The sequence below is a fragment of the Leguminivora glycinivorella genome, chromosome 15 (genome assembly GCF_023078275.1).
Source record: "Leguminivora glycinivorella isolate SPB_JAAS2020 chromosome 15, LegGlyc_1.1, whole genome shotgun sequence".
Taxonomy (NCBI): domain Eukaryota; kingdom Metazoa; phylum Arthropoda; class Insecta; order Lepidoptera; family Tortricidae; genus Leguminivora; species Leguminivora glycinivorella.
Genome location: NC_062985.1, coordinates 1,213,735 through 1,238,759, shown reverse-complemented (window position 1 = coordinate 1,238,759; position 25,025 = coordinate 1,213,735). Strand labels below are relative to the sequence as shown.

The 25,025-nt window shown below is 37.0% G+C and overlaps 1 protein-coding gene across 1 annotated transcript in view; it reads right to left on the bottom strand.

Moving 5' to 3' along the window:
* The window catches only part of LOC125234161 (adipokinetic hormone/corazonin-related peptide receptor variant I-like), a 93,793-nt gene that overhangs the window by 27,139 nt on the left and 41,629 nt on the right, over positions 1 to 25,025 (bottom strand). The window contains exons 3-5 of the mRNA XM_048140365.1: positions 13,658 to 13,763; positions 10,009 to 10,098; positions 8,574 to 8,688 (exon numbers count right to left, since the gene is read on the bottom strand). Of these exons, the coding sequence (XP_047996322.1) occupies positions 8,574 to 8,688; positions 10,009 to 10,098; positions 13,658 to 13,763 (311 nt within the window). The remainder of the gene's footprint in view (positions 1 to 8,573; positions 8,689 to 10,008; positions 10,099 to 13,657; positions 13,764 to 25,025) is intronic.

Here is a 25,025-nt window from a genome sequence, read left to right as displayed (position 1 = left end):
CTAAGTTTATATAAATATAAATATTATCATTATCATGCATTAAAAAGAGAAAGAAAAAAATTATTAAATACTAAATATACATTCAAGGTTTTAGCAATAATTAAGATTTCAACTATACAATATGTCAGCAATATTTATAATTATTATAATTATGCACATTAATAAACATCAGTACAAAAATTGTCATTCATATATTCCTTAATTGAGTAATAAGCTTTATAAATAAGAAATCTCTTTAACTTTTGACTAAACATGCTCAGTTTGCTTTCCGCCTTTATAAAGTCAGGTATTTTGTTATATATTAATATTGATTGATAGTAAGGTCCTTGTTTGTAAAATGTCAGTTTAGATTCTGGGGCTGCCAGCTTATTCTGACGTCGTGCACTTTTTTGGAACTCATACATAAATATGTGCTTCCTTACAAACATACTAATTTCGTATATGTATATGCATGGTAGAGTCAAGAAATTCATATGTATAAAGTGGTCTTTGCAACTTTCTGGTAAATGAACATTCATGATAATACGCAGACATTTTTTTTGTTCGAGAAACATTTCGTGAGCATTTACGCTATCTCCCCAAAGGATCACTCCATATCGAAGCCAGGCATAGGCGTAGGCATAATATGCGGTGCGCGCGCATTCTATGCTTGTGCTTCTTTTTGTTATGCTTAGCGCGTAGACGAAGCGCGAAAATTTTGTTTTTAAATTTTGTATATGCCCTTTCCAATTTAAGGCCGTGTCCAGTTGTAAGCCTAGGAGGTTCACTTCGTTTACTTCCTCTATTTCGATTTCGTTGCATAAGCCTGTTAGGTCTAAAGGTTGTTTTTGATAGGGCTTGAATTGTATCAGTTTGCTTTTTTTAGGGTTTAAGTCTAGACAGTGGTCTTGCAACCATTGTTCTGCTTGTGTAAGTGTTGATTTGATCTCACACTCAACGTCATAGTTCTTGGGGCATTTAAAGAGTAGGGATACGTCATCCGCAAAGAGAATGCTATAGTGATTTAGGGCTTTGGGCAAATCATTTATATATATTATAAACAGGATGCAGCCTATAACACTTCCCTGTGGTATGGATGAGTTTATTGTTCGCGTTCCGGATCGAATATTTTTGACTTCTCCTGTCTCTTTATCATAGTAAGAGATTTCTACTAGTTGAGAGCGATTGCTCAAGTAAGACCGTAACCAATTGTGGGCGTTTCCCCGAATGCCAACTCCATATAATTTTGTTAATAGAATTTTGTGTGACACTTTGTCATACGCTTTGGTCATATCGAGGAGCAAGCCTACCGCATATTGTTTCTCATTTATATAGTTTAAAATTTCACTCACATATTTATACACCGCGAGGGTAGTACTACGAGCTTTACGAAAGCCGTTTTGGTTCTCGTCTAAAATTTTGAATTTTTCTAAGAAGTTATAAACCCGGTTTGCTATGGTCTTCTCAAATATTTTAGATATTATTGGGAGTAAAGCGATTGGTCTGTATTTACTGGGATTTTCCTTGTCACTGTTTTTCTTTAGAATTGGTCGGATTATTGCTGTTTTTAAACTGTCTGGAAAAACTCCTTGTTCGTAGGATTTGTTAATTAGGTCAGTTATAACTGGGGTTAATTCGTCGCTACATTGCTTTATGACAGCTGATGGTAAGTTGTCAAAACCAAAGCTGGGTTTGTTTGGTAAGTTCTTAATTATACTGGTGACTTCTTTTTCCGTAACAGGACTTAGATACATGGAATTTGTAACTGGGTTTACGACCGGTCGGCCAGTCTTCTCTGATAGCAGTGATGTCTCGCCTACACTAGCGAAGTAATCGTTAAACATATTTGCTACAGTACTACAGTGATGAAATTTGATGGGTATATGTGTTGTATGAACCGCTACAAAATTATGACACTAAATAGTAAAAAAAAGAATTGGGGGTGGGGCCCCCCATACATGTAACTGAGGGATGAAAATTTTTTTTTCGATGTACATACCCGTGTGGGGTATCAATGGAAAGGTCTTTTAAAATGATATAAAGTTTTCTAAAAAACATTTTTCTTAAAGTGAACGGTTTTTGAGATATCAGCTCTCAAAGTCGTAAAAAGTATGTCCCCCCCCCTCTATTTTTATAACTACGGGGTATAAAATTCTAAAAAAATAGAGGTGATGCATGCTAATTAACTCTTTCAACGATTTTTGGTTTGATCAAAGTATCTCTTATAGTTTTTGAGATAGGTTGATTTAACTGTAATTTTGGTTCAGTTATTGGTTTATTATATTTGCTGCTACGGAACCCTTTGTGCGCGAGCCCGACTCGCACTTGGCCGGTTTTTAGACTTAATGTTAACTATTAAACGAATTTAATCAAATAACCTTAATTTCTGGTCTTATAACAGTAACATTTACGAAATCTGTAGTTGGTAGTTATCACTATTTACTGTTGGCAACACCACCGCCTCTCCACGCTACACGCAGCATCGGGGATTCCCCAATAAACGTTTGTATACTGAATGTTAATTGAATTAAAATGTACGTTATTGTTATTGAAACACGTTACAACTCACGAAAAACCGTTATTGTCGTATTATTTGTTCATCTGAAAAAAAACCATATTTAGAAAAAAAACCAGGGTGCTCGGTTTTTTTCATGTTTTTTTTCATAATTCTGAAAAAAAAACATTTGGTTTTTTTTCTATTTACTACCCTACTTACTACTGGCCTCAAAACCTCAATAGTCACTAGGTATGCAAAGTTTGAGCGATCCTTTATATTTCACCCAGTAAGTATAATATTGTATTCGATACCATCAATAAATAAACTATTTCAGTCATCTCATAATGTTATACTAGTATTAGAGATTATCGCTTAAGAAGGTATCTAAGTAAACTATCTAATATCTATTAATGTATTAATCTCTTGGATTACCAATACTATAATTACCGACACGTGCACGTGGAATATTTATATTTATCTCTTCTAACGATACATATAAATAATTTTTCCCCTCACTAGCTCGGAAACACGTGTTTTGTCCTTTAATACCAGCGGGTAAAAACGCATTTTATCCACTAGTGGGTAAAGTAATTTGACCTTGAATATAGTAAAATTAACTGCTTTAAAATTGATAAAAGTAGGTGAATCTAGTAATAAAGATGATTTACCACCTCTGGAACTACTGGAAGCAGTGATAAACGCATTTTTTGCGTTGTAGTTTCCTCGCTATAGTGAGGGGAAAAGTTTTGTGTTACACTCGGGTGCAAATGTATTTAACTTCTCGTGTGTTAAAAAACTCGCAAGTTCAGGATTCTATTCTCGAACCACTCGCTTTGCTCGTGGTTCAACTATAGAATCCTTTCACTTGCTCGTTTTTCAATTCCACACTCGACGTTAAAATACAACTTTGCCCCCTTGTATAACAAATAACTATTATTATATCCAAGATAATCATGAAGAGGCCAAGTGCGAGTCGGAATCACACCCGCACTTTTAATTTGCTATTGCACGCAGGCGGAGCGCGAGTTATAGAAAAATCGTTCTCCCAAGGGAATAATGAAATTTCTTGTACCGTACTTAACTTTTTTACATTTATTTACATATATTTTACATTGTGAGTGTGATGAAAAACATTGTGTGTAACTCGGGGAGTATGAATATTACTAACTCGAGTCTTTAAATCGCTCCGGCAAGCCGTCGCGATTTAACTTACTCTCGTTGGTAATATTCAACTTCCTCCCCTTGTTGCACAATGTACTATTTCCTTTATCTGTGCTATTAGGCGATACGTGATACCAAATTTCAAGATTCTGAGTTCACGGGAAGTTCCCTGTAGGTTTTGATACCCTTGCAAGAGTAAAAAATTTGCTAAAAGTAGCAAAAATTTATTTTAACAAAGCTAGTATTTTGTGTAATAAATGAGCGTAATATCGCAAACCAAATAAATATTGGTTGTCATGTTGGCCATTCGTACGTCTACATGCTATATTTACTTAAAAAACATTCCAAAATTTATGTGAGAAAATAAAACAATTCTAAATCCTTGAAACATCTTGTGGTGTAAATTTAGTCGTTACTCAAATTTATCTCTTAAAACTCAATGAAATCAGGTCTACTTATTTACAAATTTCAAAATAGGTAATCAGTTTTCATTGCGTTAGTGTACAAGCAGATTGTTTGTAACTCTGGTAGCTCTCAAAATGAATGTTTCCAACCTTTGTCACGCCTGTGGCTGCCGCAGGCATTCGGAGGGACGGCAAATATTAGCTAGTACCTAATAATTATGGGGACAACATAGCCAACGTCGCAATAGCTTACGCTTTGTAAGGATATCGTAGCTCTCTCAGATCTCTTTCTATGGCTCTTCAGGTGCCGTAGCCAAATGGCATTTCTGGGGCGCAAAACGAAAACGAAACGCCGCGAGAGGTAGTCTAGTCTAGGTCTGTCGCGCCGATACGCAAGAGCGACAGAGATAGATATCTGCGAGCGTTTTGTTTCGTGAGCGTTTCGTGAGCGTTTGTGCCATTCGGCTACGCACCCTGTAGTGGCGCGACAGAGCCAAACTGCGTTTCGATTATCGCGTAGCGTCAACTATGAATTCTCAGTTTCTCACTCTGACTTGGCATGGCAATAGGATCGACTATAACGAACCACGTTCGACGTGTTGCTTCAAACTTTTTTTTAATCAAACGCGATATTACTATTTTTTTAACCTATTTTTAACCCCCGACGCAAAAACGACGGGGTGTTATAAGTTTGACGTGTCTGTCTGTGTGTATGTCTGTATGTCTGTATGTCTGTCTGTTTATCTGTCTGTCTGTCTGTGTGTGTGTGTGTCTGTCTGTGGCATCGTAGCTCCCGAACGGATGAACCGATTTGGATTTAGTTTATTTTGTCTGAAAGCTGAGTTACTCGGGAGTGTTCTTAGCCATGTTTCATGAAAATCGGTCTACTATGTCGCGGTCGGGGGTTTTTTCAATTTTTTTTTAATCAAACGCGGTATTATTATTTTTTACCCTATTTTTAAATTGTGTTCACCGCACGATTGCATATGTCGTAACTATGTACTATAAATATGTACAAAACGGGCTGATCAACTTTATTTATATACCCAGAACGTTTATAAAAACGAATTTCGGGTAGTTTGGTGTTGTTTACCTACATCTTCAATTCTTCATTGACACGTCGCTGGGATATCAGTCATCCGTCATGACTCGAAAACATATTGCCGAACACGATGTATTTATACACGCTTAAGACGATACGGGAGCAAAAATGCTAAAATGGAAAGGAGTCCCCCTTTCAATTTATACTAGTGTTATTAACTAGATTTATCGAAAAAAAATGTTCATTAAGAACAACTCAGTTAAAAGATATTGCGAAAAAAATCTTTAAAATCGAGGTTCCGCTCTCGACTGTTTTTCCTCCTTCAAAACTTATTTAAAAAACGGAACGAAATTTGAGAATCTGAATAACAATGAAATTAATAATCTGTGTCGGACCGTTTAGATTTTTTTGGCTAATTGTTACCGATCTTGTGTATCACACCTTTTTTTGAGCCAAATTGAAAAAGGCCGTTTTTAGAAATTTTTGATTGGCTCTAGCGTCTTTTAAAATAAAAATAGCAAAAAAATAATAATAATCCGTGTTGAAAAAAATCATTGCTCTATCTTCAAAAACCAGGGAGGAAATAGTCGAGAGCGTTTGTATGGAGAATTGACCTGTATCGTATCGTCTTAAATGTTTGAATATGTCTCACGAAAGTTCAACGTCTATAACGACAAAAGTATCAGAGCGAAGGCTTGAAGGTAATTGTGCCAAGTTCATTTGCCGCCACATCTCTTGAGGCACAATTTTAACAGGATTTATTCTGAGAAATCGCGGGTTTCTGGAGGCTTTGGGGCGAGAGATATGTATCACACGACTTTACTGACAATTTCTGAGTCTTATACATTACGTAAACGAGGGTATTCGAAACGAGTGGCGATAAATTAAAACACGAACGAACGGGAAGGATAAAAAACTCGTAATTTCTAAAATTGTAATTAATAATTCCATTTTTAATAGGGTAACTGGGCGAAGTTATTTTGCGAGCGATTTTTCGACTGTTTATTACCATCAGGTAATAAAAAATCCTTACCCAAAATCTATTTCAGGATCGTAAAAAAAACATTTTCAGCCGTAAATAAAAATTAATATATTTTTAAGAGGCTTTTTTAATAACACCCGAAAAATCTTTAGGTACTCTAAATCTTTCGGTATGTATATTTAATTTTGATCATTTTCAACCTAGGTACATTCAATGTCAGTGAGTTTCTCGTTTCATCTTTATTCACTATGTTGCTAAAAAGTAAATTTGAATCTATATATTTAAAGTAAGAGTCCTGGCCCCTATTTCAAAAAGGCTACAATTGTCAGTGACATATGTCGAGCGACAATTGTCGATGACAGGTGACAAATTACAATTTTATAAAATATTTTCTATAGAATTGCTTAGAAACATGACAGGCATTTTGCTACAATTGTATGTATTACAATTATGCTGTGAAACAATAATTATTATTTCTAGGCGACATATTTGTAGAATTGTCGGTGAATCTCGACAGGAGGATTAAGATGTGTCGAATTGTGTGACAATTGTAGTAATTTGTGGTTGACATACGCGTTGTTCAAAATGGCTGCCCATGCGAGTGGTATAGTGACACTATTAGTGATAGGGACAGTAATTCCTACCTATATACTTAGGTTTTCGTACTTAGTTAGGAGTTCCTGTTACTTCGCCGTCGATATAAGTTTCAATAATGCTACGTAAATATGAAATTAAATTTGTAGCAAACTACGGATATCTCAATTTATTTTTATCATTGTACCATCGGCAGCAATGTTAGTACCTTATTACAAGGGCATAAAGCCTACCGATGATTAGTTAAGAGTGTTGCTGTTAGTAAACGCTATTGGCCCCTTCGTAACATTATTAGTACTTAGGTATATTTTTGAGATTTCTCTGCGTTAATACATATTATTATACTAAATTGTGTTTTTAAACTTATGTATCATAAAAAATACTACATACCTAAATAACCTACCTCTTGCTTTACCTCTTAAGTTGTTGTTTATACTTGCTATGTTGTTTCGTGTATTGAGGTGTGCAATAAAGAGTATTTGTATTTGTAACCTAAATATGTACCTAAATAGCTATCATTAATATTATTTTATACAATACCCTCAAATTAATTTGAGCGTTTTTAAATGAACGAGTTACCTTCGTATTTAGGTACACCGAATTCCAAATTCAAATATTTTTAGTTTAGTTAAGCATTTTAACTATTAGTTTAGAATAGTTTTAATTTGTTTAATTTGTTATTTGTATATTTTTATTGTAGTACCTAATGGTCAATGTTTTTACTTCTTCTTCTTTTATTCACGTTTATAAGAAATAAATTTTATATATCTTAATAATTCAAACTTATTAAATACTTAGTATAGTGCCAAGTTAGGTATATATCTTAGATATTTCTATTTCTTTGCCATACATCCGTTTCAATCAAACGTTGAGCTATTCCTTTATATTTAAGTATTAACTTTCATTGCGGATATTAATTTGTTATCAAATTTATCAAATAACACGAATTTGCGGTCGGAAATCAATTTTAAGATAGTCATCTTTCTTATTATATCCATACTGCAATATTGTTTTTGAAACAAAATACTAACACATAACCAATGCCTACTTGATACACATAAATAATGTTACCGAAGAAATTTATATAATGGTGGGAGAGGATTTAGGTAATGAATAGTTTTAAATAAGTTTTATCGAAGTTAACAAAGGCATTTATATTTATAGTCAGCCAATAAACATAAAAATATCCATTAAATAAATTTACTTATTGCCATTTGAGTCAACTACTATTCATAATTTGATACATTTATCCCTATGGTTAGTCGTGACAATTGTATTCTACAATTGTCGCACCTGTCAGCGTGGTGAAACCAATAATTCTACATATGTAATATTTTGTGACAATTGTCGCACCTGTCACCTATATGAAATTGGGGCCTGACCCGTATCCGAATGGCATTTTTCTGACGCGAAACGAAAACGAAACGCCGCGAAAGGTAGTCTGGCTCTGTCGCGCCAATACGCAAGAGCGATAGAGATAAATATCTACTAGCGTTTCGTTTCGTGAGCGTTTGTGCTATTCGGCTACGTGAGTGAATTCATTAGAGTGTGAATGAGACCAGTGGTAACGCTGAAAATGAACGCAGCCGACGCGCGCGAAGGAGGGTAGATCGCGCGCTGTCTACGCAACTTTGACATCCACCCGCCTTCGTCAGTTTTCCGTGATCATGATGCATGCAACTGGGTCGAAATATCGGGAGCTCGACAAAAATCAAAAAGGTAATCACAGTCTATATCCCGGTCAATATAAGTCTATATATTTAAACTGTTTATTTCAATACTTTTAGAGTCTTAATGTGAATTAAGTATTTAGATTTTAATTTACTTAAGTCTAAGTGGAGACCATGTATTAAACTTTCAAAATATCAGTCACCAATGTGGCCAATGATGTCTGTAAGTAGTGGTGTATCTCACCTTCGATCTCCTTGCTGCTGTGGTGTATCTCAGCGAAGATGCGAACGTAGCAGGCGGTGATGACAGCCAGTGGCAGGAAGTACATAGCGCAGAGGCAGAACACGTTATATGCTACCTGTACAAGAAAATATAAGTTATCTAGCAAGTGCGTTTTCACATCAAGCGCGGATCCAGCTTCGTGCCCAGGGGGGGGTCACGTGGTAAAGGCCCGGGGCCCCAGGGGGGGTCACGTGGTCTATTTGTATGGCCAGCTTAGGCTCCAGGGGGGTCATGACCCCCATGACCCCCCCCCCCCTGGATCCGCGCATGTTTCACATTATCCGATCCGATATCGGATGCAGGACCGCGCGATATTCTACATATACATTAGAGGCGTCATCTTTTATTTTTGCCTTTAAAATCCTTCCAGCACGGGTAGCATGGTCGCGCGATAGACGAGAAAATATCAGGCCGTCCCTATCGCACTATTAGTAAGTGCGATAGGGACGGCCAGATGTTTTATCATTTATCGCGCGACCATAATTGCCTGCCTGGTCCCATGATTTACCACCTGTGGAACTATTGGAAGCAGTGATAAACGCTTTTTTGCATTGTAGTTTCGTCGCTATAGTGAGGGGAAAAGTTTTGTGTTACACTCGGGTGCAAATGTATTCTACTTCTCGTGTGTTAAAAAACTCGCAAGTTCAGGATTTTATTCTCGAACCACTCGCTTCGCTCGTGGTTCAACTACAGAATCCTTTCACTTGCTCGTTTTTCAATTCCACACGCGGCGTTAAAATACAACTTTGCCCCCTTGTATAACAAATAACTATTTTTCGTTTCTATCGCTGAAAATCTATAACTTACTCGCTTTTAATGGGACCAGTGTGCGTAGCCGAATGCACTAACGCTCACGATAATATGTCATTCATAGCTATCTATCTCTATCGCTCTTGCGAGCCAGACTACCTTTCGCGGCGTTTTGTTCGCGTCGCAGAAATTCCATTCGGCTGCGGCACCTGGCCTCTCGCTCTTGCGTATTGGAGCGACAGAGCCAGACTGCTTTTGACGTCGCAGAAATGCCATTCGGCCACGGACATATGCTTTCAGTTCATAAGAACGCATTGGGAATCCCAATTTGGGATCAAGGTGTTTTCATTCCACCGCTGATTGATTAAGTATTTTTTCTGTGTACGGAGCGGACGGAGTGGCTAAAGGGCGTTGGAGATGGTCGCAAGTTCGTCGATGAGACCTGGTTTGTGGCACTTGCTGACAAAAGGGAAAGAAGACACCATAGCGAAACGTCGCAATCGGTTGCAAGCTTCCCTTGTCAGCTATGTGGCAAAATATGTCGCTCTCGCATAGGTCTCTTTAGTCATCAAAAGCGATGTCTCTCGGAAATTGCACCATAAATGGTCTGAAATAGACGCTAAGGCCAGTATTGTATTGTACCTACCTCCTGGTACGGAGAACTGAACGCCTCGAATGAGACGCACTGGGAAAACCCTGGGACTACCGGGTGTTGTTGCACGCTGAATACTACGCTCTGCAACAAATAAGGGTTAAGCTGGATGACTTGTGAATCAGAATAATTTATTTGAGACAAACTATAACCTAACCACAAAATTAAAATTTTGAAAAAAACTTCCGACCGCTACATAGTGGACCGATTTTCATGAAACATGGTTAAGAACACTCCCGACTAACTCAGCTTTCAAACAAAAAAAACTAAATCTGAGTACCTGCAACACAAGTCATCTTGAGCTTATCGTAGGATTCAGTCAATCTGTGTAAGAATGTCTTATAATATTTATTTATTATTGATGTACTTAGTTATTAACAGGTAACATCCAACGTGGCAATGCGGCCAGCCTTCTGGGCACATTTGGGCGAGGTTTTTTATTTATAAGTTATTTTAATTTAATCTAATTTATTTTATTTATTATTATTTCTAAGCTTATTGATAGTTGTTATGTTGTTTGTTTCTCAATAAAAACATCCACCTGTAGTTTCGAAAAATTTAGAATTTTATCACAATTTAAAATAATTGTCGAAAAAATACACAGAAATAACGATTAAGAGTCGATTTTTTTTAATTATTTATTTACTTGAATTATAATATGTATAATTAAAAAAAGAATAAGGTGTTTTACCTCTATTGCTACTAATATAATACGACCACGTAAACAATCTGCAATGTCGCCCATTTCTAAACTTCTCTAATCGTTTTCGACATTTTCCTCATTACGAAACACTCCTGACGCTCAATATCCCGGAACGCGTAATTGGCAGACGTGGCCAAGAATTTTTATTAACCCTAGCATGTGACGTATAGGGGAACCCATACAACCATTTCAGTCGCAAAATCTTCAAATCAGTAACTAACTGTCAAATGTGACATAACGCGTGGTAACGGCGTGCAAACAATGCGACCGTATTGATACAATAACAAAATGTAGTCGTCGTGTGCACTCGTTACGGTAACAAAATGTGTACGAATTTGTGGCTGTCAATGTCACTGTCAGAATGACTTTTAACGACACTTTATTAGTCGACGTTTGCACACATAACGGTAACAACATGTGGACGAATTTGTGGCTGTCATTGTCACTGTCAGAACGGTTTCTGACAGTGACATTGACAGAATTTGTACACACATGTGTAGGTCTGATTACCGAACTGCTCCTAAACCACTGTATCCGCAAATGACAATCTGAAATACGAAGGTTTCTCAAACTGTCTTGTGAAGTTGTGGACTGGTTGCTTTGAATCATTTAAATATGAGCGAATTAAATAATAATAAACGACGACGACCATTTAAGCACTCTTCGACATTTTATAGAAATGTGGGAAAGTTAAGAAAAGTGCAGAATGATAATACAAATAGATAAGCACTTTATAGTTACTTAATGTATTAAATATATAATTTTTAATTCTTATTGATAAAAATGAAGTGTAGTGTTGCTTTACACAATAAAAGTAGGAATCAAATGAAATAGAGTATTTACTGTGATATTAATTGAATTTCTGTTGCGCAATGATAGTTTTTTTCAGTACAGATGCTGCTTTTTTTAACGCAGTAGTGCGAGCAAATCAAGCAATGATTCATTTCTTGTCTGGTCGAAACTCTTAGCTTAGATTTAGGTACTGAAAATCGTCGTACGATACACGTGCGAAAAGGACATTCACAACTCGTGTCGATTTAAAACACTCCCTTCGTTCGTGTATTAATTTATTGCTACTCGTATCAATTTTCCTCTTTTCCGCACTCGTATCTACAAGTATTTTGTTTGGGTTACAAAAAAAACACATTATTTACTCTACTACGTTTTATTTATGTCTCTTTAACATTACAAATTTGTAGACACTTATCTATACAAAAATCTTGACAAAAGAAGTACAGATCGCTGAAATGAATGTTGATAGTAATATTAATAAAGACTACTTCAACAAGTGTCAATTGTGAAATGCCGCACAATACTAGTTTCTCTATAGAAGACCATAATAATATGATCCCCGATCCTTTACAACCCAGCAGCTCGGTACGCACGTTACAATTTTTTTTTAATCTTCTTTAGTGAGGGCAACTGAGTACGACGGCATATTTAATTGTTTATAAAGTTTGAGGATACCTGAAAAAAATGAATACAAGAAGCCATTCTGCTTTCGGTCACGCGTGTACGCTGCGACCATTTTGCGACCGTTTGTTGACCGTTTGGTGACCGTTTGGCGACTGTTTTTTACATGGAATATTACCGTCTTAATCCATATTTTAACAACTTTATTGGTTTTCTAGGCATTATTTTTATTATTTCAGTATAGTATATGCACCAGAGCACTAAAACTTCACCAATCAATATACATAACACGCAAACACCGAGTAGTCAATAATATTATTACTGGTTAAACTGAGGTAAATTGATGGCGCGTTGATAAATTTAGACTTATTTTATGAAATCACTCGAGCAATTTAATTGGCCATGGTAATTAGCCCACATTATATTACAAATGCAAACAATATTTATCTTTAACAAATTCTTACGCCATTACATTTTAATGTCAAATGATTTTATTTCTTTTTTACTTTGACGTCTCTGACAGTCGCCATTTGAAAAGAATGAAATGAACGAATGATTTTGGGAAAGTAGTCGCCAAACGGTAACAATGTGTGCACGCGTAGTGCACACTTCTGTCACTTCTGTGACCATTTGTGCCTGTTACCAATCGTCCCCATTTGGGTCGCCGCGACTAAACGTCGACCGTACTGCGACTAAGCATTGAGACCCGAAGACCTGTGTGTACACAACATAGGAGGATTTGCGTAGGAACGGCGACCGATTATGGTTATATGGGAAATACGCACCTTTTGTGTCGAAAATACGGGAAAAATCTACCTTTCGCTCAAAGAGGATCGAGTATTATAGAGGGTTACTGTCAAAGGTCTTAAATATTATAGAAATGTCGCCAGTATCCTTGATACAATCAAGGACCTATTTTAGACATTAGCTAGCTTTTAAGTTTAGTCTTAGTTTCTTATATAATTATATTATGTAAATATGTTCATGTAAATAAACAATAGATTGGTAATATCTGAAGGTCTGCTCGGGAAATATTTAAAAATACAAATATGGGCGTTTTTTCAGGCGGAAAACGCCGGATAACGCAAAGAGGTCTTTTTTCAGAAAGTCCACAGAAATACTTTCCACTACGATACGAATCGCAAACAGAAATTACATCCGTTACTTACCTAACTCGTGTGTAATTTACCGGAATAAAAGAACAACTTTTTGTTACAGCGAGTTTGACCTACTTCTAAACACTAATCGATCTCCAGTGCGATAAATTAAACCACACATATAAATCAATAGTGTTGTGGAGTTCCATGTCATCTTTTGACTGACGTTAGCCTGGACTATAATCATAAATATTATTTATAAACCTAAAGTTAACAATCCGATTTCTCCGATAAAATCGTTTGTCCCTTTCTATCACACCAATCGTCGCAAAGGCATAAACGATTTTTATCGGCTTGATAACTTTAGTAAACGCTTACGAATAAGGGGATAGTCTTTAAAGTCACTGGAAATGTTGAAATAGAGATTTACCTGAGGCAAGCTGCAAGCGAGAGCCATGGCCCACGCACAGTAGAGCATCTGCTTGCTCCTTCTGCGAGCTGCCGGGAGTCGCAACGGATATAGGACTGCGAAGAACCTGCAACAAGGCAAATAGGGCTCATAAATAACTTAATAGGTTTATGTTTTTTTTTTATACTACGTCGGTGGCAAACAACCGTACGGCCCGCCTGATGGAAAGCGGTCACCGTAACCTATGGACGCCTGCAACTCAAAGAGTGTCACATGCGCGTTGCCACCCCATTAGAAACTTGTACATTCCCTTTTGCTGTGTTAAATACACAGTAAAAAGGAGTGCACAAGTTCCAAGGAGGGCTCGGGTTCCGCACCCTCGTTGAGCTCTGGCAGCCTTACTCATCGGCAGGAACACAACACTATGAGTAGGGTCTAATGCTATTTGGATGCGGTCTTCTGTAAGGCGGAGGTACTACCCCAGTTGAGCTCTGCTCTAGATTCGAGCGAGATGATATCCGCTGTGCTGTGCCCTACCACACAAAGCGGAATATCATTCGCTATGCCCTACCCCCTAAAAAGATTTCCCATGTATGGAATCTCATTTTCCCATGTATGGCCCGTCGGCCATTTTTTTGATATAAAGAACTAGTTTTTTTCCGCGGCTTCGCCCACGTACTAATCTTACCTTGTTTTCCCATACAAACTTGGGGCCCCATTTCACCCCCTTAGGAGGTGAATTTTGAAAAATCCTTTCTTAGTGATCCTCTACACCTTATAAGGAACCTACGTGCCAAATTTGGAATCTCTAGCACCAGCGATTTCGGCTGTGCGTTGATATGTCAGTCAGTCAGTTAGTTTCTTCTTTTATATATTATTTAGAAGAAATAATTATTTATTTGCAAGAATATGTACAGTACAGGTAAGGTGTTTTGACATTGGTATAAATAGTCACAATATTCAGCCATGCGGCATGCAAAATATGTTTGCAGTAATCCTAAACCAACATTAGTTATTTAGATAACTATATACAAATAAATACCTAAATTCATAAGTCCTAATGAAATGTGACAATCCATAAGAAAAGGGCCCTTATGGCGATTTCTAGTTACGGAGATATCGACGTTTTTGTAAAATCGTTCGAAATTATCGATTTTTGAATTTATGCAAAATAGTAAAATATACGAATAGACGTGCAATTGTAGCTTGGTTTCAGTAGTGTACGTTAAGTATTTCTATATTAAAATTCAGCTCAAAGTTTAGTAGAAAAGGGCCCTTATGCCAGAGCGCGTTCGAAAATATGAAAACTGTTGTTAAAAAATGTTGTAATTACTTACAACTTTTGTTTATAAGTTAGTTTATGTTATATAGGTACGATTCAATGAAGTACTTTGATAACTAATTTAAAAATTACCCGATTTAGGTACCTAGTCGTCACTTTAAAATAAAAAAGTTTATTCTTACCGTAAACTGCTGCAACATTGCCTCGTGGCTTCAACTTAAGGAAACAAACACTTTATTTATAAATGCAATTATAGGCACAGTTGATGCCACGTGGCAATGTTGCAGCAGTTGACGGTACGTAGTTTATGAATGGTCCCTTATTGGTGACATTATCGGTGGTAAGATGTGTTTTCTTCCGATATACTAAGTGTCTTAAATAATTAAAAAACAAATATTAAGAATTACAAATCGATCTGGTAGGTACTGTGTGAATTAATAATTATAATAAACGTTTTATGAGAATTACTGATTAATGATCAAGGTTTTAAGTTTACTTCATATAACATTTTTTCTTTGGTATTCTGTTATAATACAAGATAAGTAACTAAAATAATAAAATACATTAGCAATGAGTAATTTTTATCTGTGATGGTCATAAGGGCCCTTTTCCCAAATGTATGGGAGTCAATAATTTGTGATTTTTATGTAACTTTAAAAATTTATAAATAAAAAAATAAGACATGCAGAATAATTCTGACACTTTAGTTATAAATGTGTAGACTGTTTAAATATAATTTAGAAGACTCTATACGAAAATTATTATTATTATAGGAGCAGATGTTAAATATTCTAATTGTGATATTCTGATTAAAATATACATATTTAATGAACCATGGGATTTTATTTCTATCCTTAAATGTAAGTTGAAACATATATAACTATGTACTATAGTTCAGATAGCAACATATTAGAAGAAAAGCCAAAAAAATATGTTTTCCTAATTTTTTTCTTATAAGCGACTTGCCCTAATCAAAGCTCGATTTTTCATGATCTGGAAGTCGATGAAACACAATCACAACTGATTCTCAAAGAAATGTACCTTGAGATACACAATCAATCGTCATCTATGTAACTTCCAATGGGAACACCCTTAAAGTGAGTTTCAAACTTCTTTTCACGTTTTCTCAAAAGTGCAATACTTAGCATGTGTATGCTTGATGATTTTTAAAAAAAAAGTACGTGGCCTAGGGCCATGATTTTTTTTGTATTAGATAGCTTATTTAATACAGATTTAGGATCTGTGCCTAACTCAATACCTGCCATAAGGGCCTTTCTGTGATGGATTGTCACAAATATTTACATGTCAAGGTACTCCTTAACAGAGTAGAAGCAATGTTCAATCTTCTATAACGTTTATTAAAAAAAAGCTTTCTTTAAATTGTCAAGGCTTTTTAACCCCCGAAGCAAAAACGACGACGGGGTGTTATAGGTTTGACGTGTCTGTGTGTCTGTCTGTCTCATCGTAGCTCCTGAACGGATGAACCGATTTAGATTTAGTTTTTTTTTGTCTGAAAGCTGAGTTAGTCGGGAGTATTCTTAGCCATGTTTCATTAAAATTGGTCTAGTATGTCGCGGTCGGGGGTTTTACGAAATTTTAATTTTGTACAATTTCGTTTTCTTTCAACCTCTTTTTGCCAAGAGTGGCACTGAAACTTGAGTAGTTCATGTGCTCTGCCTACCCCTTTATGGGATACAGGCGTGATTGTATGTATTGTATGTATGTATGTTAATTTTGTGGTTAAGTTATTATACACGCGTTAGAAAATACTGTCAGGAATTTTCCCAACCATTTGTGCCGGCCTTAGCTTGAGAAATTAAGGTAAGTTAGATAGACTTGCAAGCGTCTGGTGTGGTCTGGTATAAGTTATAGCCGGTGGCAATGGTCAGGAAATGATGATTATCGAATCCTTACAGTCTTTTCCTTCCTTATTAGGTAATAGGTATCCTTCCTTACCATAAATTTTTCTTGATGTTACCGAAGTACGTTTTTTCTTAGATTCTATCTCTCTCTACACGATCTTTGCTAAGATATATTGCATTTCCCTGGAGGATAACCGCCTGTCAGTTGAAAGCAAAAAGTGTCAGCTCTCAATATCTGACAGGCTGTTATAACCTGCATGGGGTATTTATTAAAATTTTGTTTTTTTTTTACAGGAAATTAATTCTTCTTTATTGATTTGACGAAAAGATGTTGCAAATCTTAGTTAAATAGGGGTTAAATGTTTGTGCAGTAGGTAAGTTCACCACCCCCTTTCCTCCCGTGGGTGTTGTAGAAATCGACAGTGGGATACGGGTTGGGAATTGAAACCTGTTATTGCGATACCTACCTATCTCAATTTTATTTTTTCAGACTCTTAATTGCCTAGACTGAAAATTTATCTACTTTTACTCTGCATACGCTTTTTAGAAATACAAGCATGAGTTTATGTATACGTAAAGTATCTTATTGCGTTCGTTAGATACTTTCAAACGAGACACGCCAACAGAATTTGCTAAATTGTTGCCCTTGAGTAATCTTAAGCGTACGCCCAAAGTAATCTTAAGCGTACGTCACGCCTCGAACATACAACATACAACAAATAACTTTTATAATCTTTATCGGTTTTTAGATGACATTGACGCATGTTAATAATAATAATAATCTCCCCCATAGACCATTATCCAGTCCATCCAACTTGCACAACAATAGCCTATGACCTTAGTTCCCATCGCAGCACAAAAGTGCTGCACTGAAATAGTCTTTATATAGGAGATATTATGGGCAGATAATATAAACTAATAGTTATTGCCAAACTCCTATAATTAAATAATAAATACAATAAACATTTGTGACAAGGAAAAATAATCAATCGTTTTTTAGCACATGTCAGGTGTCAGATGAAAACTCTTCGAATCATCAGACATCTAACCGCAAAGGTCTGACCGCCACACTACTCCCCCACCAAGACCGTTACTACGGTCGATAGTCGAGAAGATGAGGCGGGAAGTGTACATTTCGGCCACTTCGAGTCCTTTTTGCCATTGTCAGTTCATGGTTTGGCTGCGGGTTGGAAGGAGGAGGTGCAGGCAATTCTTGGTTAACTTGCTCTGGTGCGGGCGGCTGTGAATTTGAATGGGTATTACGCAAAGCAGAGCGGAAGTTACAACCCTCTAAATCGTCTTTTGATACGAATGCTGGCTTTAACCTGTCTATAGTCATTAGTCACCGTATTTGCTTTTCCTGCAATCTCAATTTTAAATGTTTTGTTTCCTCTTTCTAATACTTTGTATGGGCCAGTGTATGGAGATTCAAGAGCTCCTTTGACTGGCGCATGACGTAGGAAAACGTAGTCCGCTGAGCACAGATCTTTTGGGATGTAAAAAGCCTTCTGTGAGTGACGAGTGCCAGGAACTGGAATTATTTTGGTTATATGATTGCGAAGCCTTGCCGCAAAATTGCAGTAGTCAACCGGAGCGTTTTCTGGAAGCTTGAAGAAGTCACCAGGTAGACGTAATGGGATCCTTTTAATTTACCAAAGATTTTTTTGTCGAATTTCATTTCCCAAACGAATTTTGCCAACTACACGTTTGTCAACTCAATATTTCCCATAATAACATTTGACAACGTTAAAATCCGTCAAATGATAATTTCCCAAACTGTTGTAATGCAACTTTTATAACCCCAACTGTTAATTTCGCAAATGTTTCACTTTGACTAAAAAAGTTTGCTCAACTTTACTTTCGTCAAATTAATTACTGGACAAAATTATTTAGTCAAATAATTTGTTTAGTAAAAAATTTTTTCCTTAAAAACACACTATGCAAAACCAGTTTTTGACAAGTGTTTTAACATGGTTGTTTTCATTTACCGAATTTCATTTCCCAAACAGATTTTAACAACTACTTACACGTTTGCTTCCCACAAACACTTTTGACGAAAATACCATAATTATGACGAGTCAAATAATCTTTAAAAACCTAAACATAGCCCAAAAACCTAAAAGTAGGTTTAGGTTAGGTTGGAACTGCGACCCCCACACAAAATGTTGCTAAAAAAATAGGTTTAGGTTAGGTTGGAACTGCGACCCCCACACAAAATGTTGCTAAAAAAGTAGGTTTAGGTTAGGTTAGAACTGTGACCCCCACACAAAACTTTGCTAAGAAAGTAGGTTTATGTCAGGTTGGAACTGCGACCCCCACACAAAACTGTTGCTAAGAAAGTAGGTTTAGGTTAGGTTAGAATTGCGACCCCCACACAAAACTGTTGCGAAGAAAGTAGGTTTAGGTTAGGTTAAAACTGCGGCCCCTACGCAAAACTTTGCTAAGAATGTAGGTTTAGGTTAGGTTCGAACTGCGACCCCCACACAAAACTGTTGCTAAGAAAGTAGGTTTAGGTTAGGTTAAAACTGCGACCCCCACACAAAATGTTGCTAAAACAGTAGGTTTAGGTTAGGTTAGAACTGCGACCCCCACACAAAATGTTGCTAAGAAAGTTGGTTTAGGTTAGGTTAGAACTGCGACCCCCACGCAAAACTTTGCTAAGAATGTAGGTTTAGGTTAGGTTCGAACTGCGACCCCCACACAAAACTGTTGCTAAGAAAGTAGGTTTAGGTTAGGTTAGAACTGCGACCCCCACGCAAAACTGTTGCTAAGAAAGTAGGTTTAGGTTAGGTTAGAACTGCGACCCCCACGCAAAACTTTGCTAAGAATGTAGGTTTTCTTCTTCCTCGTTCCCTCAATGCTGAGGATCGCGACCACAAGTAGCGTGTCTCCATTGAACGCGGTCATAAGCCATGTGGACTGCACGGTATAGGCTGCCGCCAGTCAACTTCTTCACACAGTCAGACCATCTCTTACGAGCCCCACCCCAAGCGCGTTTACCATTCATTCGCCCCAAGATGATACACTTCTCCATATTATGCATTGGTGATCTCATGATGTGACCGAAAAATCTAAGGGTTCGCTCCTGGCATATTTTGGAGAGGCGTGTGGTGATATTAAGTTCTTCCAAAACAGAGATGTTAGTTCTTCTAGCTGTCCAAGGTATACGTAGCAGTCTTCGCCAGCACCACATCTCAAAAGCGTCAATCTTAGCCACGTCACAGCTTTTTAGGGTCCAAGTCTCGGCACCATACCTAAATATCGAGAAGACAAGTGCTCGAACCAATCGCACTTTAGTTTGACGTCGGATTCCTCTGCTCTTCCAAATTTTATCGAGGTTAGCCATAGCACTCTTCGCCATACCGGCTCTACGGCGTATTTCGCCAGTGCTGCCACCGTTGCAGGTTATCAACGACCCAAGATACATAAACTCGCTAACTTTTTCGTACTGACGAAGTGCGTCGGTAACTGGAAGTATATTTGCCCTGTCAACTACCATTATTTTAGTTTTGGAATGGTTTATCTTAAGTCCGAGCTTAGCGCTTTCATCTTCAATTCTGTTCAGAAGATCCGCCATCTCTACTTCACTCGACGCAACTACTGTCGTATCGTCTGCGTACCTCAGGTTACTGATCAATCGACCTCCAACTGAAACACCTCCTTCCCAGCCGTCAAGTGCCTTCCTCATGATCTGTTCGCCGTACAGGTTAAAAAGCTTGGGTGACAGAATGCAGCCTTGACGGACGCCCCGTTCTGTATGGAAATCATTTGATTTCTGATTCTCCAGCTTCACGAAGCATGAACCCTCAAGGTACAGATTCTGTATTAGGTAAGCAAGGTGTTCAGGTACACCCATCTCCACCAGCACATCAAACATGACCTTCCACTGAACACAGTCAAACGCTTTAGCGTAGTCAATGAAGCATAGGACCATCGGCTTCTTGTACTCACGACACTTTTCGATAAGAATACGGACGTTCAGAATTTGTTCGCGAGTACCCTTACCAGCCACAAAGCCCGCCTGTTCACTCGGTATCTGGCGATCCACGTAGGACGAGAGTCTAACGTTTATAATGCGTAGGAGAACTTTGCTAGCATGCGACATTAGTGACAATGTTCGGTAGTTTTCGCATTTCCTTGTGGATCCCTTTTTGTGCAGTGGTACTATTGCTGACTGTGTCCAGTCCTTTGGCCATTGACCACTTCTCCATATCTTGTTGCAGATTTGATACATGATCTTTGTACCTTCGCTGCCCATATGCTGTAACATAGCCGCTGACACGCCATCAGGACCCACAGCCTTATGCTTTAATCGTTTTATGGCATCTTGCACTTCTGAAAGCAGAAGGTCTGGTTCCCTTATGTGGTAATCCCATCTTCTTTCATAGCTAAGTCCCTCTTCATCCCTATAGAGTTCATAACAGTAGGTTCTCCATCTCTCCAGAACCTTATCTAGCTCTGTTAATGTGTTACCTCTACTGTCATCGATTGTCCAACTCTTTGGTTTGAAGGTACCAGTAAGTGTTTTTACCTTTAGAAAGAGATCCCTGGTCTGCGACCTGTCAGCATGTTTCTCAATGTCACCACATATGTTGTTGATGTGCCTGTCTTTGTCTCTACGAGTGGATTTTTGAATTTCAGAATGTAGGTTTAGGTTAGGTTCGAACTGCGACCCCCACACAAAACTGTTGCTAAATAAAGTAGGTTTAGGTTAGGTTAGAACTGCGACCCCCACACAAAATTTTGCTTAAAAAAGTAGGTTTAGGTTAGGTTACAACTGCAACCCCTACACAAAACTGTAACGAAGAAAGTAGGTTTAGGTTAGGTTAGAACTGCGACCCCCACACAAAACTGTTGCTAAGAAAGTAGGTTTAGGTTAGGTTAAAACTGCGACCCCCACACAAAATGTTGCTAAGAAAGTAGGTTTAGGTTAGGTTAGAACTGCAACCCCTACACAAAATGTTACTAAAAAAGTATGTTTATTTCGAATACGTTAAGATTTGGTTATATAAAAAAATGTCAAAGTAAATGTGGTTTATTTATATTTTTGTCAACTACTCGGTTTGAGTAAACAAGGTTTGTTAAAATAAAAAATGCCCAAGAAATGTTTTACCAAATGTTAGATTTGGCTTTTTTTCTGTTGAGATAATATTGGTTGGCAATTAATCATTTTGATTAATTGAAGTTTGGTAAAATGAACATTGCCAAAGTAAGGAAATGTCTAAATATTTATTTGGATATCATTATTTTGGCAAATATGTATATGTCACACGATAAGTTGGGAAGTGATGAGTTGCCTTTTAAATTTTTGGGATACATTGTTTGGGATGTGAAAATCTGGCAAATAACTTTCGGTAATACATTAGTAACCCGAACTTTATGCCTCATACCTAAATGTCAAAAAATTTTGTGTTCAATTTGATTTACGTCATGCACAGACAAACTATAGATTAACATGGCTAATGTTGTTTTTGCCTGATTAAGTGAAAGTATACCTACTTTAAAAATGTTTTTTTTTTGCGGTTTTCAAGTCATAATAAAATATGGTAGTATTTTTTTTCGGTTAATTGGACAGTAATTAATAATACAAGATATACTTTAAAAAAGGCTTTAAGCGCTGGTAGCCTAGCGGTAAGTGCGTGCGACTTTCGTTCCGTAGGTCGCGGGTTCGAACCCCGGCTCGCACCAATGAGTTTTTCGGAACTTATGTGCGAAATGTCATTTGATATTTGCCAGTCGCTTTTCGGTGAAGGAAAACATCGTGAGGAAACCGGACTAATTCCAATAAAGTCTAGTTACCCTTCGGGTTGGAAGGTCAGATGGCAGTCGCTTTCGTAAAAACTAGTGCCTACGCCAAATCTTGGGATTAGTTGTCAAAGCGGACCCCAGTCTCCGATGAGCCATGGCAAATGCCGGGATAACGCAAAGAGGATATGAGACTTTAAAAAAGGGTCAAGTAGCCTTTTATCCCAAAAAAAATAATTTTTAACATTGCGAAGGTTTCAATACACGGGTTAAAAACAAATTATGCGGCTGAGTGAAACACAATATTTGTCATGCCAACACAAGGAAAATACTAACTGTAAAACATCAAAGCAACTCGAATCAAATGAATCGGAATGAGTTTTATTAAATATATATATTATCATCCTTAATGATCTGAATATTCATTTTAACTGTCAGTATAAAAGGTAAAATCGCACAATTTTCATCAGATTCGTTTACATTACACCCCATGTAAATAAAATGCAACTTTCTAATCAGTTTTTCCACAACCATGTCCAACCAAAATCGAGTTTTTTCTTAGCAGTAGAGTAGTAGGCGTGGTTTATTTATATTTGTGGTTTCATCACTTTCATTTTTATTTTTTTATTTCAGATTTTTAGTAGGTACCTAATATGCCGTGTCTCCTATTGTAAATTCACCAAAGCAACGCCCTACTAGTAGGTACTAGTAAAATATGCTACGAACAAACATACGTCGCTTATTATACATATATGAAAAGTCACAAATATTATTGGCTAGTACTGACCTATGTATGTTTTGGCACAGTACTTATAATAAATAGTACTATCGTACAGTATGGCCACTCCCGCTCCCCGCTGAAAGTGCCGCCCACCCCGTCTCGGTTACCTCACAGTTATCGCCTGTCAAAAACACGAACAGTCCACCTGTCGTATGTCACTCATACAAGCATAGTACGCGTTCACCTACACGAGCTTAGACTGTGTGCTAGGAACGCGCCTCTTTCATATATTAGATCGCCAGTGTCCGAGGTCTGGTTTTGGCTAGTAAGTAATAGTTTAATTGTGAGCGCCGCAGGACTAGCAGAAATGACAATTGCTGACGCTGGGTGCCCTCTATTTCGCCTATCATTATTCGCATAATTTGAATTCGCATAACTGATTTGGCATAACATAATTGTTCATAACATTGAAGAAGCATAATATTAAAAATGCATAATTCTTATTTCGCATAACAATGAATCTGCATAATTGAAATTTGCATACTATTATTACGTATAACTTTAATTATCCTAAAATGAATTGTCATACTTATTAACTGTATGGAGCAAGCGATTGGATCAATCAGGGGCTGATTTTCCAATTTCGAGCGCTCGAATTTGAGTGTTAAATTTTATACTGTCTCACTTATTAAGCATGAAAGAAAATAGGGGTAAGTAAGGTACAGCGTGGCAAAAGTGGCAAAACTCGAGTGGGGGGCAAATGTAACTGGTCCATTTCTTCCATGTTTTACAATGTTTGCATAATTAAATAGAGCGTTAATATTATTTCATCGTTCAGATTTTCGAGCGACGAAATCGAGGACGCGAAATTTTAATATTTGGTCACAGGGGTAAATCTAAGTGCGTTTTCACATTATCCAATCCGATATCGGATGTAGGACCGATATCCCATACATGTAAGCCGCCATCGCCATCTTTAATTTTTGCGTTTGAAATCCTTCCGACATCCGATATCGGATCGGATAATGTGAAAACGCACAAACTATATAAATAAAACAATTTATTATTATTTGATTATGTTGATTGATCAATTTAAAATTAATTTATATATATATATATATATATATATATATATATATATATCTAAATTAATTTTAAATTGGCAGCGATCGCTTCCAGATAACGCTTCTTGGTGAGGTAACAGTCTTTTTGTTGTAAAATATTATTGCCCAATTTTGCTATCTGTTTTCGAACTGCAAAGTAAGCCTTTACCCGTTAGTGTGGTGAAAATATAATTTTTTTGTATGCCATGTAATAATTCTACGAAACAAAGTTATGCTTATTATAGTTATACCAATTCATCGTATTACAATTTACATTATGCGTATTAACATTACGTAATATCTGTTATGAAGTTCAGATAAGAAAGCACATCAAATATTTTATATTTTATAAATTACATATTTAATGATATTGAGATTCATATTATCTTTTTCTTCTGTGACAATTTGATATGTTTTCTCTGAAGAAGAACGACGTATTATTAAGCAATAATATAATTTATTGAAATTAATTGCCATAGAGTACCTAGTCTGTTCATATTCTTTGATGAATACTTTTGCATGTTAAATTGTATCTTGTTATTTAATGCATGTTAGTTATAAGATGTAATGTTTTGAAAAGAAGTTGCCCGCCGAGTTTCTTGCCGGTCCCATAGTGGATACCCCCCTCCCAACTGAGGGGGGACTGAAATCTTCTCGAGGCTGAGGCGTAGGGTTA